The following is an 18853-nucleotide window of genomic DNA, read 5'->3' on the forward strand; positions in this document are numbered from 1 at the left end:
CAGATGTACACGGAGGTACCTGAGTGAGCTGAGAGGTTTAATTTTGATCCCCGGTACCTAAAAATCATTTTAGTTTTGTCTTCCTTGACAGAACTTGTAGACATCATGTTATGACACTTTATATATTTGCTTTAGGGCTTTTCCCATGTACTACATTATGTTCTATGCAACATTTTCCTCATTTTCCATTTACAAGGTGTAACTACCTGCAAGATACTAGTTCCAACCCACAGTTTCAGAATGAAATATAAACCAGCACCCTAAGGAGAATATGCCATTCAGTCAAGAAGCAATAGCCTCATTTTTCCAGGGTATCAGCTGTCAACTGACAATCTCAGCTGTGCAAAGTCTTAACATTCAAACACGAAAAAGCTGCATATCAATACTAAAATACATGTAGTAATGGAAAACACACTTGCCATACTTCAGTTTGCATTAACAGATACCCTATCCAGTCAGACAGTTTTCTTACTCAAGAAAATTCCCTGGTGAAGACCTAATGAAAAAATTGTCTTATTTTTGCTTTTCTTTTCAAAATGATTTTTTACAAACAGGGTAATTCAACTATTCAAATGAAACATTAGTTTCCAGTTTTTTAGTGCAACTTAAAAAAACCGGATAAAGTAGGCAAAAGACACCCTAAATGAATAAGTAAAAAATACAAAAATCTTGTGTTTTACTGCTTCTAAGGCATTGACTTAAAAAACCTCCTAAGCTCCCTTGCATGAGGCCTGAACTTTGACCATATTAACTATCCCTGTGTTTTCACTTATGTTAAACTGTCATCCTGATGCCAGATTTTCTGTCAGATATAATGTTTGCCTATAAAGTAATAGTAAATTAAAACACCCTATTGTAATTGCTACTGGAGCCTTACTGGGAATGTTTTCTGAAAACTACTCTGACATGATGAAACAAAGTTCAAATAACTAGAAAGTAAGACCCTAGACCAATAACCTAGCCCTTAGAAAGAGTATAAACTACAACAAATATAAACAATCTCACCCCGTTGAAATCTTAGCACATACAAGCAAGGATTCTGTCAACTACAGTTTACCAGCTAGGCAAGAAAGTTTAAAAATATAGTTAAAAATACCATAATGTTTTTCCCCTGACATGTAAGTTTATTTGACTTGAATCTAGAAAAAACTTAGCCATGTCTTGAGTTCAGCTTCTTTGTTATGGTAAACTTTATTATTTTAAAAAGGCTCTGAGGACAGCGTACAAAATCCTAGCTCTGCTCCAAACAAGTAGAAAAATTCCCACTGACTTCTTAGTGAAATGAAAAATACTTCATTTCAATAACTAAGTATTAATAAAACAATACGGAAAAAGTATTTCAAGTTGATAATGGAGTAGACCAGTAAATCAGATATGTGCTTTAAGGCCTAATTTATGTGGACTACCTCTAACTAACTAAGGATCCTACTGGAATAGAAAAAAGAGTAATAATTTTCATCACAAGGAAATAAACAGTTTCTTTCTCTCATCCCTCTCTAGTCCATGTGGGAGTAACATCTCCCAAGGGTCTCATCCAGTCAAGTCCTTTGCACTCACCATTTTCCTCAGTGAATTTTCTTCCAACTTGATAATGTTTCTTAAACTTCAAACAAAACAGAGAATTCATTCCCTCAGCTGGCTTTAAGATCAGCCTTCCAGTCCCCCTTTGCAGCTTACTGTCATTAAGAATTCCTATCCCTATTCCTATCCACATGCACTTTTAAAATTCTGCTCACACAGATTCATTTTCTTTATTTCTTTCCTTCTATTACAATGATGCAGCTTCCTGGCTGTCCCTTTCATCTACATTCCTTCTATTTAAACCTATCCTCCTCCAGTTTACTTTCCCTCTTGTCCAGTCACTACATGCTTGTGTGAAAAGTCCCTCTCCAGCTTTCTCGTAAGCCCCCTTCAGGTACTGGAAATCTGCTCTATGGTCACTAAAAACATTCTCTAGACTGAAAAATCCCAAATCTCTCAACCTGTTTTCATTAGAAGTGCTTCAACCATGGGATCATCTTTGTGGCCTTCCTCTGGACCCATTCAAATCCCTTCTAATGCTGTGGGACCCAGAGCTGGATGCAGCACAGGTTCAGCTGGGGTCCTACCCGAGCAGAGCAGAGCAGAGGGGCAGAATCCCCTCCCTTGCCCTGCTGCCCACACTGCTTTGGATGCAGCCCAGGATACAGTTGGCTTTCTGGGCTGTGAGCACACACTGCCACAGCATGCTCAGCCTCTCATCCACCTCCTCCAAGTCCTTGTCAGAGCAGCCATCAATCCCTCCACTGCTCAGCCTGTGCTTATGTTTGGGATTTTCTGGACCCAAGTTTAGGACCTTGCATTTGGCCTTATGGAAATGTACGATATTTGCACGGGTTCACCTCTCAAATGTAAGATAGATAGCTTTCTTTTCTGGCTAGGTGCATATAGTATTGATGTACTTTCTCCACTGCTAATGTGCTTACTAATCTTGACAGCAGAGTTTTATATCCAAGAGTCTCTGGAAAGTATATTTAAAAGTCTCCCTCTTCAGTGGCCCTTGTCAGATCTTGACAGACAGGGAACAGTGTCCTCTCATAAAATATCCATCCTACAATGAGTACAGCTTTAGTTCTCAGACATTTTTTCTGACACTCTCTCCTCTTCTCTTATGGTTAGTGCCAATAGCATCATTTGTTTTGAGAGGATCTGGCTTCTGGTCTTTCTAGAAGGGCACATACTGGCAGCTGCCTGGTGTGAAGATTTCAGGAGCACTGACTGGAGCTCAGCTCAAGACGTGACTTTGCATCACCACCTGAGTGCTCAGGAGGTACCAGAGACAAAGAGGAAATTTTGAAAGCAATGGATGAAAAGACCTGTCTTCATGTTTCTGTTCCAAAAACCTAAACTGTCTGCTTTTAGATGGATTATTCCAGCTATTGAGACAAAAAAAAAGTATTTTTTAATCAGGATTACATAATTTAATTCTTTTTCTGCATCACACACTATGTTTTGTTTCTGCAATAGGCTGCCTATATGTTCTGATCTTGCTTCCAAATATTTGTGTTTGTCCACTTTTAACACAGTAGGTTCCTGGTTTAACTTTCAAGCATGGAATTCCTCAGAAACTTCTGCACTCAAGACTCTTAGCTGGGCTAACGGAACAGTACAGAGAAATAAATAAGTGGCATTTGACAAGAACATATAAGGACCCTAATTTTTTTAACTAAGCAGAGGTGACCATCTGAGCTTCTCTTTTTCAAGGCAGCCTTTAATTTTTTCTGTAGCCATATTTAAGGCTAGTTGGTTTTTGGGTCCTGCTTCCCCTGCCCAGTGTTTTGGAAAGTTTGGGAAGTTCTCTGACAGGTTTGGTCCAGCAAGTGAGGAATTTTCAAGCTGGTGATGTAAATGTAGCAGTTCTTCAGGCACTCCACTTCCCCAGTCCATCTAGAATATTATCAATTGAAACGACAGTGAGAAAGATGCAGCACATCTTAAAAAAAGAGCTACAGTACTTGAGCACGAATTACTTTCTCTTCTCCCCTCCAAAATTAGTGAATAGGTTCTCAGTAAAGAAATTCAGTCCCTCAAAACTGAAATCAGCAGCTGACATGTGCTTCCCCAGAGTCTTGAGCATTCAAAATTTGTCAGGCCTTCAGCAAAAATGACTGGTTGTCACTTGGTAGCATCATTGAGGCTTCTTCTACAAGAAAAAGATCTCATAAAAACTCAATAAACTATGATTAGATGCCAGTATGTTGCAAAGCTTAAGAACTACTAAAAATGCTTTCAGTTTCCTTAACCTGTGAACTTTAAAAAGAATCTAATTTTTGTCATGCTGAAAGATGCTCTGTGAACACAGCTCCGAAACCGGAGACACCCAGTTTTATAGCTCACAAAAGGGACTAATTGTGTACCATAGCTTCCTAACTAGTTTGATCCTTGAACTCCAAATCATTCTTCCTTCTGGTTGGAAATGGAATGCAAGATGACTGCTTCCCTAGAAAGCAATGCTGAGAATGAACTGTAAATGCCTATCTCTTTTTCACTTCCCCAGTAACATGTTTTGAAAAGTGGAATTTGCTTCATATTCGTCAAAAACTTCATCTCTGATTTGCTTCACCACATCATTCTCTAAAATAGACTTGCCCATTGAAAGAGGAGTTATAAAAAAACACTTGATATTGTTTGAGATAAAAAAGATAAATGGCTTTTACTGTGACTGATACATTTGCTAAATATTTTGTAAAGTTTATAAGGCTACACAGACAATGTTTTTCATGAAAAATGTCACCAGCATATCTGATAGTAAGTTTATTTCAGTTGCTCAGTGGAATGGAAAAACTACTCAAATGAGAAAGGATTATGAGAAATAAGATCTGGGATAGCAAGTGTTTATTCAGATGTCATCTCTGTAGGGCACAATCTCATCCTTACACTGGTCTGGTAAAGTCCAAAATCTGATTGAAAACATATAGGCTTGTTTCCAAAAGGTTTGAATATTCAATTTGGGAAATTATAGTCCAATGTCATAACCTAGTATTTAAAAATTAAATATTGATTACCAGTATTTCCTACACTGTTAATAAATATGGAATCCTAATTTTGAGTATTGGTGGCTTGTTGCATATAATGAAAAATATTTTATGCATTTCAGTGAATGGCTGAAGCATCACTGGCTTCTTGTCTTCCTGGCTTCAGCGCTACTGAACTTCGGCAAAATGCCATTCATGACTCACACTATTTATTTATTTATTCTTTATTTTTAGACTAATGGGAACTTTATGAATTCCTTCCCTGATTTTTAAGAGAAATACCATAGCAGCTATGGTCCATAAAAATGGTGATTCAGAATCTTAAATTACTGCCTTAATGAATAGCCTTAACTCTTAATGAGTAAGGGTAATCACCAAATAATTGATTTTAATTTTGAAGATACTCTTGTTAAATTTTGTTTTTATAAAATTATTTACCTACCTACATAGAAATTGACTCTGTTAAGCAGTTTGTCAAGTTGACTATTTAGTTTCCATTAACAGTGCTTTTTTGCAAAGAATATTTTTCATTTGCAATTTAATGCAGAAATGCACCATAGAAAGTACATGTATCATTTACAGTAGAAAGAACCCATGTCATCCTCCAAATGACAACACACCTGTAGGTAAGAAAGCAGCAGTGTAGTGTTACATGGACAAAATAAGCTCAGGTCTGGAATGGTGGGAGCTCAACTATACCACAGCTTTTGGGAGTGTTTCAGCTGTCAAAGTCTCTTCCCTTTTCCTGTATGCTCCTTTGCCTTTTCAACATCATCACTTGGATTGTAACATTCATAGTTAGTTCAGAACATACAGAAGAAAATCCAATCATCCTGTAATAACTTTTAGAATTATATACAGAATACTTCCATTCAGGAACACAGATTGAAAGTAATTCTTTATAAATATAAACTTGTATAGAAAATGAAGACATTTCATACATTTTATTTCATGTTACATTAATGAAAATTTAGTTTTTATTTAAGTGGAGTTTTGCCAGTAAAGGAGGGGAGGAATATTTTTCTTCTGCTAGCAAGTGTAAATTATAAAAGTGTAACAGTTTCCTCTAAATGTAGTGTAATCAGACAGGAGAATAGGCTGGTAAGCTTTCATTTAGTGCACAAGTGTCCCTACCACAACCATCTGCATATCATTTACTTCAAAGTCTGTGTTTACTATTTTAAGAATTAGCATTTAAACCTTTAGTATTTTATTGCACAATTTTAGCTTCAACATTTTCCAGTAAATCACAGCTCACTTCCAGATAGTATTCATTTATGATGTTACTTTCACCTTTTGTTTGCTGACAGGAAAATGAGATAAGAGAAAAATCTTAGCTGGAGGTCTGGACAGGCAGACATGTTTGATGGGGCATAGAGACATCTCAAGCATTCCCATATACATTCCCAAAAGATTTTTTTCCCTCCCTTGAGAAATAACTCATAGACCATTGGGACTTCCTGCTCTAGGGAAAAGGAAAAAAAAGAAAATTTTAAATGTCTCTTTTTCAGACATGATTGCATTTTATTTCTGCAGCGTACTAATTTTTTCCAAAAGTTACAGACTCCTAAAATTGATAACTTAGTTCCAGAAAACATGAAGAAATAAATTATTTTATTAAAAGTTGCTTTAAAATAGCTTAAGGTCTGATTGATGGAGATTGATGCAATGCCCTTAAAAATGTGTTCCCTTAGGTCTGTCAAGATAAATGACTCTTGGAAAGGGTAGTGATTCTTCTATTTCCATCCTGACTTGAAGCAGTAGGAGCAGGGACAGACTGAAAATAAGTATGAAAGCTATTTTAAAGAGAACAAAACTGTCTGCAAAATTGAAATTTTGACAGTATTTTGCCTTCATAACACCGATGTATTAATGTGATGTGGAAATACAAATACAAGCAAACATGGAGTGCCTGTCAATATGGTTACATACACGCACATTAAGGAGCCTGTGTAGCATTATATGTTGGTACAATACTGCTTACCTGAACAGCTGTAATGAAATTGAGGCAGTGTTTCCTTCTTTTTTAAAAAGTACATTACTGGATAGCATTTCACTGTTATTCATATCCAGTAGGATCCAAGGTAGCTCATACCAAGAAAACCCTCCTAACGTACAAATTATTCAATTATACTACAAATAAACAATTTAAGTATTTAGTATTTTAACTGAAAATTAAGTCTGTTAAAATAGTCTGTGAAAAAACCTACATTTTTGTCTTTATATTAAAAAAATGTATCTGTGAATGAGAAATTTAAGGATTCTGTGGCATATAAGGATAACCTTTTACAATCAGAAAACTGCACATTGACACAGCATTAAAAAAAAACCCAGTCCAAATTATGGGCTAGATTCTACTTCAGATGACTCATGAAGAAATCAGATGTGGCCACAATCCAAAGAACACTGCCACTCTGAAAAAAGGGCAGGGCAACTAAGACCAAGCATTACTAGGTTAAAGATACCTCAAGATATCTGGAGTATGAGAAGCAGGAAGGTCACACCTATACTCTGAAAAAGTATTTTTCAAATACAAATACAAATACCAAAGGAACTAATGAGACTCAGCTTTTCTTATTTTGAACAGTTACTAAAACTAAGCAAATCTGCTTATGGATGCTTAAGTACACTTTCCATCTTGCTTGCTTTTGTGTGTATAATGAACATATGGGTGAAAAAAGCACCTGGATGATGACCACAGGTATTGGAAGAGCTGATTAAACTCAAGTGGTTTAAATTTGCAAAGATAAGTTCTAAATAAAGCTCATGACATTTTTATCAGGGATGTGAGAACTATAACTCAAAGTTTTTGACAGCTTAATATATGTGTAACATGTCACTCCTTTGTGGAAGGGAGTACTCAAAATTTCTCAATGCCTTTGGTCAAAGAAGAGTGGCAAAACCCAAAGGGGTCCAAAAGAAAACCGCTCACAAAGTTTTATCAACAGACTACGCACTTGGCATGGAAATATGTTTGCCCCTATAAAGAGAAGTGAGATAGGAGAGGAAAGGGGATCACCAGTTCTGGGTCCAGCACTGATCCAGCCAATAGGGTGTCCAAGGTCCTGGTGGTGCCACCAAGCTTTGTAGGGGCACCGTTTTATAGGTAAATTTCCCTCTCCTGGGACTTAGGTTTCTCACTCTTCGTGTAAATAAGTGAGCAGGTGCAGTCCATTCTACTGGACCTTTCTGGAAATGGGTTGAGGGTCTTTGAGGGTCTTTTGATGGTCTTGATCCCCCTCTACTGGATTGACCCTGAGCTGACAGTTCATGCCTAATTCTTGACCCTGCTTCTGCTGATCTGGTCACCACAGACCAGAAGTAGGAAGTGGGTTCCAGAAAGGTGCTGCCCTACTTTCTGACAGCCCCTCTTTCTAGCCACATCCTGTTCTTACTTGCCCACTTGAATAGCCATTAGCATTTGAGGCAGAACAACACATTAGCTCCTTACTGCCCAGGCATCTACAATATACCAAACTCTGTAGCTTCAATGGATATTTAAAAGGTGCCTAGCTGTAAATGTATTTTTTGTTGCTAGGTTTTCTACTGGATCTACTCCACTTTTTAAAATCCAAAACAAAAGTTAGAGGAAAATCACTATATATGTGTCATTAGCCCTGCAGTTTTCTCTGTATCTACATTAGATGACTAAGCATGCAATATGTGTTGTAACACAACCTGTTCACACAGGACACAGCACTTTATAGAAACTCATTATTAACATTACCTCTTGCTGAAAATAAATGTTGACAGAATCAGACTATAAACATTAAGAAAATCACCAAACTTTATTTGGAAAGCCTGCTCCAATAACTGACAAAGTCTATGAAATAGAACAAGCACTCAGTACTACTTGTACTATTAATATGGGGTAGCATTGGGCAAAGGAGGGATGTATGTATGGAGCTTAAATGCTGCCAGGAACATGACTGTTTAATTAGTATAGATTAAACATTTGGCAGCAAAGAACAAATACAAGACATCATTCATAACATAAAATGGAAAAAAAAGGTAATTCAATTGTCTATAAAATGCACAAATAAGTTGCTAATTCTTTGAAAAATTCTTTAGTATGGACATAAAATATACAATCAGGAAGGTTTTTCATTTGACTGAGTATTGATAACTCTTCACAATGGAGTATTAGTATCTCTACCAATGGTTAGAAAATACACTTTTTTTATTGCATATTCTACATGTTGTCTTCCCTTTCTTGCCCATTTAAAGCTTGTTTGAAAAAAAAGCCTTGGCTATAAAAGCAATGTGTTGGAATGTGCTGCAATATTATTGACCTGTCCTTGTTTTCTTGGCAACTTAGCTGGAGTATTTTCGCCAAATTTTATGATTTTATATGATTTGAAGTAATAAAACATGATGCAGTCCCAAAGTGGTGACCTTAGAGAATTTTTTCTCTCTAAAAATCCATCACTATAACTTTGTAACAAATCTTAACTGTAAAAGTATTTCAATTTTCCCAGCTGTTTTTGCAATTTAAGCATATTTTGAGACATGTTTTTTCCCATCTGTGCTTTCATTTTTATACTTTGTTCAAGAATACATGCCAGCCAAATTCCTACACAAAAGATAGAATATTTAATAAAAAATTCCAAGAAGAATCACTGAAATGCTATCAGTTAAATAGTCCTTCTTTCAAACATTCCCTCTCCCTTGTATTATCTTTAAGGTAGTCATTGATCGAGCTGATCAAGTCATTGATCAACTTACTCCCTCAAAAGCAAAATTTCTGAAAATGCATCACTAATAGTCAGCTACTTGGTTTTAACATTTATTTTATTTAATAACCACAATGTAATCATGGTTAATCACAGTTCTCATAATATTCATATATGATCTGAATAAAAAAGAGATTAAACCATATCTACTGCCGTGGCAAGATAGAAATCTGGCAAATAATCCCTGTTTCACCTTCCAGATTTGAGCAAAATATTGAAGAAGACAGACATGCTGTTCAAATTACCAAGCCTCCTAACTGATGGCTGGGGAATGAGGCATTCATTCCCATGTCCTTCCCTCTTTCAAACCTCTTTTTTACCCTAGCTATTCTTCCCCCTTCAGAAACTGAGTGTGCTACTGCTTACAAAGAAAGGAGGCTCCTTGGCAGGAGCTGATGAATAGTTTCTACAAAGAAATGTGCCACAAAGACCAGCAGTTCTGCAAAAATGGCTGCTAATCCTCAATGTTGTCAGCCGGGCTGTGGGAACTGGAGCCCTGTTAAAAAAGTTCTTCCACCACCCTGTCAGTGAAACCCAAGGGCTTTGCTTGCCAGGGGTATGAGTGGGAACATGTTCTGCTGTCACTAAGGTCAGTGCGAGATGGTGAGGCATTTTGGATGAAAGTCATTCTTTTACTTTTTGAAGAAGGATGAAAGTAAGCACCTGCCACTAAGAAAAAGTTGTAGGGGTGTAGCTGTAAAAAGTGCTAATTACTACAGTTTGGCATTGTATGATGAAGAGAGAGGGGAAATAAGCAGAGAGGGATCAGTGCATTATCTTGGTTCAGGTCGGAAAAAGATTTTATGATGTGTACATGCAGAGAACGTACAAAAGTGGGAGAGGATTAGTGAATATGAAGAAAAAACCAGAAGGGTTTTATGTAATCATGCTTTATAGGATTTTTAGGGAAAAAACCACAAGAAGCTCCAAAGCCACTAAATAGGTCATTATAATTTTGATGCTTCATGTTGCTCCAAATTAGAATAAATGAGTCAGATAATAAAACTGGCTTTAAATATGAAATCCCTTTTGGTATTCACATTTCATGCTTTCAAGTAAGAACAGATATCATATTCCCTAAATTACATATTTAATATTTTTTAAGTTAAAAAACAGATGTGAAGACAAACTTAAAACTGGAGTCAAGAGAATACTTCAGTGATTTGGAAATCCCCACATAAATAAGAAATTATTTGAAAGAGATCAGATACTTGGAGATATGCTTATACTTACAGATATTCAAATAAGATAAATTATGAAAATACAGATCTGTGTGTCCAAACAAAACTGCTTTCCAAAGTTACAAGTACAGTGACAAGGGATATAAAAATCTGGTAACCAGAACCACCAGATGCCTTAAATTGTAATCATGGGTTTTGCATACTGTATTCAGAGCAACCTTACATCTGTGTGTTTGAACTGGGCAATTGCCTAAGCCCACCATAAAATGTTTACCTTACCTTTAAGCCCAGAATTAACTCCTTTTCTAGTAGTGTGTTTTGGAATAACTCAGTGATAACAATTTCAAAGAAGTCCTGCAGTTCTGCAATCCTACATGCAAAGATGACTTTGCTCAGATGCTCATTCTGCTCTCCCTTTGGTGAACAAAGAACCTTGAAGAATGAGGTTAAATACCCACAACTATGTCATGAAAGAATCAAAGCTCATGAACAATCCTTCTTTGTTGATCTATTTATTACTGTCTTCCTTTTAATTTTGAGCTTTTTTTTCTAAATTAAAGATGATGCAATATTTTCAATGCACTGACAGGTGAAGCCATATCCTTGATCTTGATAAAAGTGTTTCCATACTTAACTGTATACTGAGGCAAATAAAATGCATTCTGGAGATTTCACTTCATAGTCTTTTAACAGAGCTGCATTTGTGCAAAGTTTTTTTCAATGTTATCTATAATGATGTCCAGTCTTCCAGATTCAGTTGCTAAAGTTAATTTGACTCATAAATAATTTAATTCCCAGATATCTAGCCTTTTCAGAGGGATACATATTAGCTGTTATTCTTGGCCATCTCACTTCAGTGAAAAATTACTTATTTTTATCTATATAAAAGTCTGCAGAATTTTGCAAATGTCCTTTGACTATGGCGCACCAAATATCAATTTGCGTTGCTTTTTAAAATAAATTATCACTATATTCTGACATCTCACAGTGTAATGATCAAGGACTAAAGATACCTTACTACTACTACTCAATTAAAAGGCACTGATTGTTGTCCAACATAAAAGAAGATGCTGACCTAAAAGATGTCACCAAAGAATTAAAAAAATTCCAACATGTTTGGTCAAATAAGATTTGTCTGTGGGTGGAGAAGCTTTTGAAAATGAGGAATAGCATGGAGCAAAAGGTAACACTTAAGAATCAACCCTATGAATAGTGAATAACTCTAATTATCATAGTATGATGGCAATTGAAAATACCCATGTTCAATTATTATGCCAAAATCCAGTTGATTGTAGGCTTAATTCTAGTATTCAAAAAGATCATTATGCAAAGAGCATGTAAAGGCTTCCTAAAGAGTGTTTTTAAATCTTTGTGGTAGAAAGAGAAGTATGTTTATGGAGCAGAACAGTGGATGTGGGTCAAAGTTTATGCCAGGTCAGAAATCTCCCTGTTGTGCATTGCAGTTCACCAGCTGCATGGGGAGACTGGAGTAAACAAACAAATGCTGCTTTGACAGTTTGGTCACACTGGGCATCAAGAAATAGTGGTCACTTCAAATGTAAGAATATACTACCAGTTTTAGAGGTTTTGATTTCTTAATATACCCTGTTTTCTCCATTTGCCACTTTTAAAAAACAGCTCTGAAGTAGGAAAAATTAACCCAGTCCTTGCTTAAGTAATATTTAAGGGGAAAAGCTTAAATATTCAAAGCTGATAGATCTGCCCATCGTTCTTTAGCTGGTTGGAAGTGGAATGGTTATACCTGAACAGTAGTTTATAGAATATTAAATCACAAGATGCTTTTTCCCCACTGATATAGAAAATAGCCATAAAACGAAGTTCATAGTGTCTCATTACTACAAGCCACCATTCATATAAAGATAAAACTATTAAAATATTATTTTTTTAAAAATCAAGTTATCAACCTGTTTTAATATTCACTTAGATTAGGAATTGGTGATGTATTACTATTTGTGCTTAATGATAGTAGCTATTTTTTATTAGCTAGTATCCTCTTTAGTAGGTAGAGCATGAAGCTCAAAATTTTTTATGGTTCTCTTGGTAGAACTGTGTTGGAGTGAAGTAGAAGTTTGATTCTAGAAATTTCCTCAGTCAATGGAAACAAAAGAAGTCTTGTGGCCTGGATTTCATGAATTCAAACATATGCAATGACACATCAAAGAAATGTGAGATATTTGCAATTACTGACAAGAAATAAAGAAGTGTGAAGAAAAACCAGACTGCTTTTTCATAATCCAGGCAGGTAGAAAGAAAGATTTATGCAAAAGGCTACTTAAATTTTCTTCTTGCTACTTATTTTTCCTCATCTTCCTTGAAAGCAGGGTACTTTGTTATAAAATATCTGCTAAAAAAGCCATATTAGTTTAGACAGAAATTACTTCAGAGTCAAGTATTTTAAACAACTTTTGCATTCCTTAATATTAAGCATTTAAAGTATTTATAGGTTTTTCTACTATTTTGTGTCTTTATTTGAAATTCTCTCTGATAAAAATGCACACATAACAGTGTTAAATGACATCTGACCTCTTTGAATTCTAGTCATGTGATGAATAATAGCTTTTAAAATAGTTAAGTGTAAATACAGGAAGATGACTAAACTCCTAAACTTTTATCTTCTAAAAAATTCCCATCACTGCCAAAGCTGGTGAAGCTCCTCTGATGGTTACAATGGTGGGAGCACTAGGGGAGAAAGGCTTCCAAGTGCCCACAAGCACTTTCATCGCTGTACCTACTACCTACCCCCTGCAAATCTCTGTTCCTGCCTTTAGAAAATGAATGGCCACACATTCCTTGTCACATTTGGTTTTCCTCTCACAGAGCTTAATGTTGGGAAACTTAATATAAATACAAAGCAGACAAGGACCAAATTTGTTCAGCTAGGCTGCCAGCAGGCTTACTGTACTACCCCCTTTCCAACATTTAAAGAATGCAACTATCTTCTCTCTTTCCTTTCCCATGTAGCTTGAGAATTACATCCAAGACAGTATGAAGAAAGAAATGGTAGAGATCCAGCAAACTGCAGTGCAGAACCAGACTGCAGTAATGATTGAAATAGGCACAAACTTGCTAAATCAAACAGCTGAACAGACCCGCAAATTAACAGATGTTGAAGCACAAGTAAGTAATGAATTTCAACCTCAAAATGCTTCTGCTTCCCAAATACTACAGGCATACATTTAACACTGTTGAGTGTTACATGCTTCTGTTCAACAATTAGAAGTCAATCGTTGTGACCCACAGTTCTACCCAACTTAAGGAAACATTAGTATTTGGTAATACATAGTTCTATCTCAAGATCAGTGCTGTCACTGGAGTGATTTTCATTACAGTAGCATTTTAAGTAAGTCTAGAAAGCCAACTGCTAAATTAATCTTTAAATAGAATGTATTTAAAACTACTATACTATATCCAGGCATCAGTTGGGTCCTAGTGTGCTTTATACTCACATTACTCTCATTACTAATCTTAGCTAAATGAGTCTCTTCAAACTGTCTTTGCTCCATTTACCAGCCTAACTGCTTTTTAAAATGAAATCTTTCCTTTTTTGTTTTAACTTATCAAAAGAACGATGTCTTTTTAATTAATGTTTTCACAGATAACTCTAAGTGGGTAACAGTTCATTTCCAGCACAATGCACTGCATTATGGTAAACAAAGGGACACATAAATCTGAGATTAATAAAGAAAAAAGAAATTAGGAGACTGCTAGAAAAATATATTCACACAGAAGTAAACTTGTCTACTGTACATTTGCTACCTTAAGCAAAAACAAATGTGTTTTAATTGAAAAGCATTAAGTACAGTAAGACATTCTGTTAAATAGAATGCAGATATTAGCAGAAGGATAAGTCCAATCTGTGTAGAGTGGTATGTATTTGTACTTTCGCAGATATGGTAGGAAGATGCAGATCTTTAATTGCCAAAACAAATAATGGGTATATCATGCAGCACATAATATTTTGTATAATATAAAAAGTATGCAAAGCCTAAAATCCATGTTAGATGTTTTAATATCTATAGAATTCATCCAATGAATCAAATTGAATTTTTTAACCTAAATCAAGGCTTCGTGAACTCTTTGATAAACTGAAAATTCATAGCTTATAGGCATACTGAGCTGAACTTTTATTGTATTATTCAGGAGCCTAATGTTTTGCACATGTTGAGAGAATGTATTTATTAATTCACCATAATGTCTTTATGGAAATTACTCAGTTATTTTCTGCTTAGAGGAAGAAAATCATCACTGTAACTTTCCTTCTCTGCTTGAAATTACTGGTGACTGAGTTAAGGGCTTAATTAGCAACATAAGGAAATTAACCAAACAATTGCTCTCTCAAGGACACTTACTTTTGGCAATAATTTTCAATTACACTTAAGTGTGAAATCATGTCCTGAATGACTGTTTAACATGAAGGACATGAGTAATCAATTCTTCCTGTCAAGGAAAGCCAAATTCTGTTGAATTAAAAAAAGCTATTCTAAAACAATGAGAAAATATTTCTAGAAAACTTGCCTTAAAGTAATGCAATACAAACCATAGAGTATCACACATGTTTCCCAGTATCTGCATTTCTTCATTTAAAGATGTAAATAAATTGTAAACAATGCATAGAAAAAAGGTAATATTAAAATGCAAAGAATGAATTGACTAAAGGGTGGTCACTTTAGTTGATTTGCTTCATGTGTTTCATGAAATATTAGTCATGTGTTTCACATGACAAACACTTCAAAATATAATTCGGGATTGAATAGGAGAGAACAATCAAGTGATTTCACAACTGTGCCAGGATTTCAGCTAGAGACTTACTTTCAGCACCAGATGGGCAAAACATCTCAACTCATTCTTTGAGCAACAACTGTCACAGTTCCAGTAATGAAATAAGAATTATCATAACAGAGGGGAAGGTATAACAACAAAGTTGAAGTACACAGTAACTCTCATCAGAAACAGCGTACTACTGAAATATTCCCAATGATACAGTGTAATAACAAAATCAGTTCAACTCCGTGTATTCTTCATTCTGATTCAATGAACATTTGTACCAAAATTAAGTGTTTTTAAGTATTGAAAAATATTTTTTAATCACAGGTGTACGTAGAGATCGACATGATTTCGCAACATAACAAAATGACAATTTATTTAAAAGACATATCTTTTAAAAGAAATTTCTTTTTTTGTAAATTTTTTTTAGGTATCAAACCAGACAACCCGACTTGAACTTCAGCTTTTGGAACACTCTCTTTCAACAAACAAACTAGAAAGACAGATTTCAGATCAGACCAATGAGATAACTAAATTACAAGAAAAAAACAGGTAAGTTTGTACAGCCCAATGAAATGCTATTCCATGAAGTACCCTTCTAATAGTTTTAGAAACAAATCTACTCAAGTAGGAAAATAAGGGTTCGTACACAAGCTCTCCAAACTGATTACAAAATGTTACCCACACTCATTACAAAGGTCATATATTACTTAAAGCCTAGGATATTTATGTAGGTTTATTCTTGTATTTTGTTCATGTATTGTTCTTCACTATCTAAAGTTCTCCTTTATATGAGGAACTTAAGGCTAAAACTGAAGCAGTACTTCTGTTGTACCCAATTTATAATCTTCTTTAGACTTTTCCATATGAATTTGATGTAACCTGATTCAAACTAATCGAGTGTAACCACATCTCCAAAATTTTATTTCCATGTAGTACATAGCTATCCTAATGATTAACCAGGTCATTGCTACAATTTTTTACCTAATGTAGCAAGAAAAGTAAAGCACTGATCATATTCAACGTTCCTCAAGAGTCCATGTTTTGAAATTGACCAAAATCCAACCATTACTTCTATCCTCTTCTGTACTCGGCTGTGGTCCAAAGGCTCATACCTTTTTTCAGCTAGCTTCGTTTCCATATCACCACGGTCTTTTTTTACTTTTGGCAATAAATAGTTTACAGAGGAATCTAAAAGCAGCAATAACAGTAAGTTTTCTCCTTCAAAGCAATATCTTTCAATGAGAACCATATGTGCAAAGTGATTTTCTTTGAAAGAATTAGCTTCAGAAACCCAGGAGACATGTTTTGACATTTTTGTTCACTACTCTACTACATTTATGTATGTTCCCTAAAGGTTTTATCTACCAACTTAAGAAAAACAAGCATCCTTATCAAATGGAAAGCAAAGGAAACACTGATTTTCAAAAGGTCATGTTTTTTGGTGTTGAACTCAGCAGACTTTAGACTACCCTCGTAACATCCACATAAAACACAAAAGCATTGTTTCTCACTTAACAAAATACAATCTGCATTGAATTAATCTGCTTGAAACATAATTATATATAAGGTTCAGGATTTTTTTTTTTCAGTAACAGCAATAGATTTTAGGTGAATTTCTCTCTTCTGGCTATGCATCTTTTAAGATCAGCTTTCTCAGAGTCTTTATCAGAACAATTAGCAGTTGTTCCCAGCCAGTTACCCAATGTTCCCAGCCAGCTACCTAATAATACCAGCTCTAAAACTGGAGAAAGGTAACCTATCTTCAAGTAACTATTTGCATGTTTCCCTGCCTTAATGCCATAACATTTATGTTAAGTATGTGTTTTATTATAGGATATTTGAAATGTTCATAGTTAGATCTTTAAATAAGTTCTATCTTTTAATAGGGTAAACCCATGATAGCTTAGTCACTTTATCTTTCCTTTAATAATGTTGAATTATCAAACACCCAATTATTACATTTTTAAAGTCTGCAATACACACTGTATAGATAATGTTGTTTATTAGTGCACTTACATAATAAATGAAAGCATATGTATCAAACTAAACTTTCATTTAGTTGTCTACTGCTTGCATAGCATTAGACAATGAAGTTGAGTGTTCATGAAGAAAGAAACTTATACAACATGCTTGATTCTTTTGTCATCAGCTCAAAATTGTTTTTGGAGAGCCTAATTGTAATCTTTCATTTAGCTTTTTAGAAAAAAGAGTTCTTGAGATGGAAGACAAGCACATGCTTCAGCTGAAGTCAATAAAAGATGAAAAAGATCAGCTTCAAGTCCTAGTAACCAGACAGAATTCTATTATAGAAGAACTAGAAAAACAGCTAGTTACAGCTACAGTAAACAACTCAGTTCTGCAAAAACAGCAACATGATCTGATGGAGACAGTTCATAGCTTGCTTACTATGATATCGACACCAAACTGTAAGTCAAAGCAGACATGCGTATATCATTTCCGTGCTATTTCCTAATTTGTGTACACTGGTACCTACAGTCTTACAACTAGTTCTGACACACTTCTGCTTCTCAAAAAGTCTGTATTTTTTGCCTTAAATTTTGTAACCGAGTTAATTAACCTACTTTTTAGGGGGTGGGATAAACAGCCATATTTATGTGATTTCTTTTCAATATTTTATTTATCTTCTCTGGTTTACTTATTTTCTTAACCAATTCTCCAGTGGCTCAACAAAATACAGAGAAGCCAAGCATTATTCATCTCACATGGCATTCACATGTGTGGCATTGTACACTTGCTTGACCATATATCTAGGTGAGACTGCATATTGTAGGTCTGCAACTTTTCTTCCTGGCTCACAGAGATTGTTTCTGCCACCTCTCATTGCTTTATAACACAGAGTTTATCAAAGAAAGGACGAATTATAGTGGCTACCAAAGGCAAAGAAATAAGCACAAGCATAGTTTTTAGCCCCCCCAAACCAGAAAGCACCAGGCCTGGGCAGCAGGTACTCCCACAAGTTCTTCACCAAGGTATCCTTGTTCATCCTAAAAATCCCTCAGCCTAGCAAACCTTACAGGCAATAATCTCACCCTTAAATGCCTGACAACTCTGCAACAGATCATAGACACCGAGCAGAGCTTTCAGATTTATGCAGATTCACGTGTGCCATAAAAACCCCCCACACAATAAACTAAAAGTTATGGCTACACAGGATTTAAACATTCCCTGCCTTGAATTTGGTGTCTGACATGGAACCTGGACAGATTAAGAAGCTGTTCTAAAAGACTGTAGAATCTGGCACAGTTGCCTGTAAAGTTCTCAGGGCTGAAAATACAGAAATATACAGAACCCCTAAAGAAAGGAATTAAAATTAAATACTGGAAAAAATATTTGAAGTTGTCATTAGAATTTAAAAGACAGTATAGGTGGTCTATGATATATTACTGTAAGGTGGATCACAGACAAGGAAAAGGGTGTTTGGAACTCCTCCTCACTTTTAGTCTTGTCCTATATGTTATTACTATAACTTAGGTTGTAGGTTTTTCTAAACAAAGTAAATTCCAAGTTTTTTTGTCTGCATAACTGACGCTATTCCCTTAAATACCAAGGCTGTACATGTTCCTGCTGATGTTATCTGCTATGCTAGTGCACAAATAAGTAAACAAGTCAAAGTCAT

At 35.3% G+C, this 18853-nt stretch overlaps 2 protein-coding genes across 3 annotated transcripts in view; one reads left to right on the top strand and one right to left on the bottom strand.

Moving 5' to 3' along the window:
* Positions 1–18853, bottom strand: part of MCPH1 (microcephalin 1) — a 122324-nt gene that overhangs the window by 43828 nt on the left and 59643 nt on the right. The gene's annotated exons all lie outside the window — the stretch shown is intronic.
* ANGPT2 (angiopoietin 2) overlaps positions 1–18853 on the top strand; it is a 41615-nt gene that overhangs the window by 8820 nt on the left and 13942 nt on the right. The window contains exons 2-4 of one of the 2 annotated variants that reach the window (XM_064707606.1): positions 13411–13566; positions 15644–15765; positions 17410–17642. In XM_064707606.1, coding sequence (XP_064563676.1) covers positions 13411–13566; positions 15644–15765; positions 17410–17642 — 511 coding nt within the window. The remainder of the gene's footprint in view (positions 1–13410; positions 13567–15643; positions 15766–17409; positions 17643–18853) is intronic. The other variant, XM_064707607.1, reaches the window with a different exon arrangement.

This window comes from Zonotrichia leucophrys, chromosome 3 (genome assembly GCF_028769735.1).
Source record: "Zonotrichia leucophrys gambelii isolate GWCS_2022_RI chromosome 3, RI_Zleu_2.0, whole genome shotgun sequence".
NCBI classification, from domain to species: Eukaryota; Metazoa; Chordata; class Aves; order Passeriformes; family Passerellidae; genus Zonotrichia; species Zonotrichia leucophrys.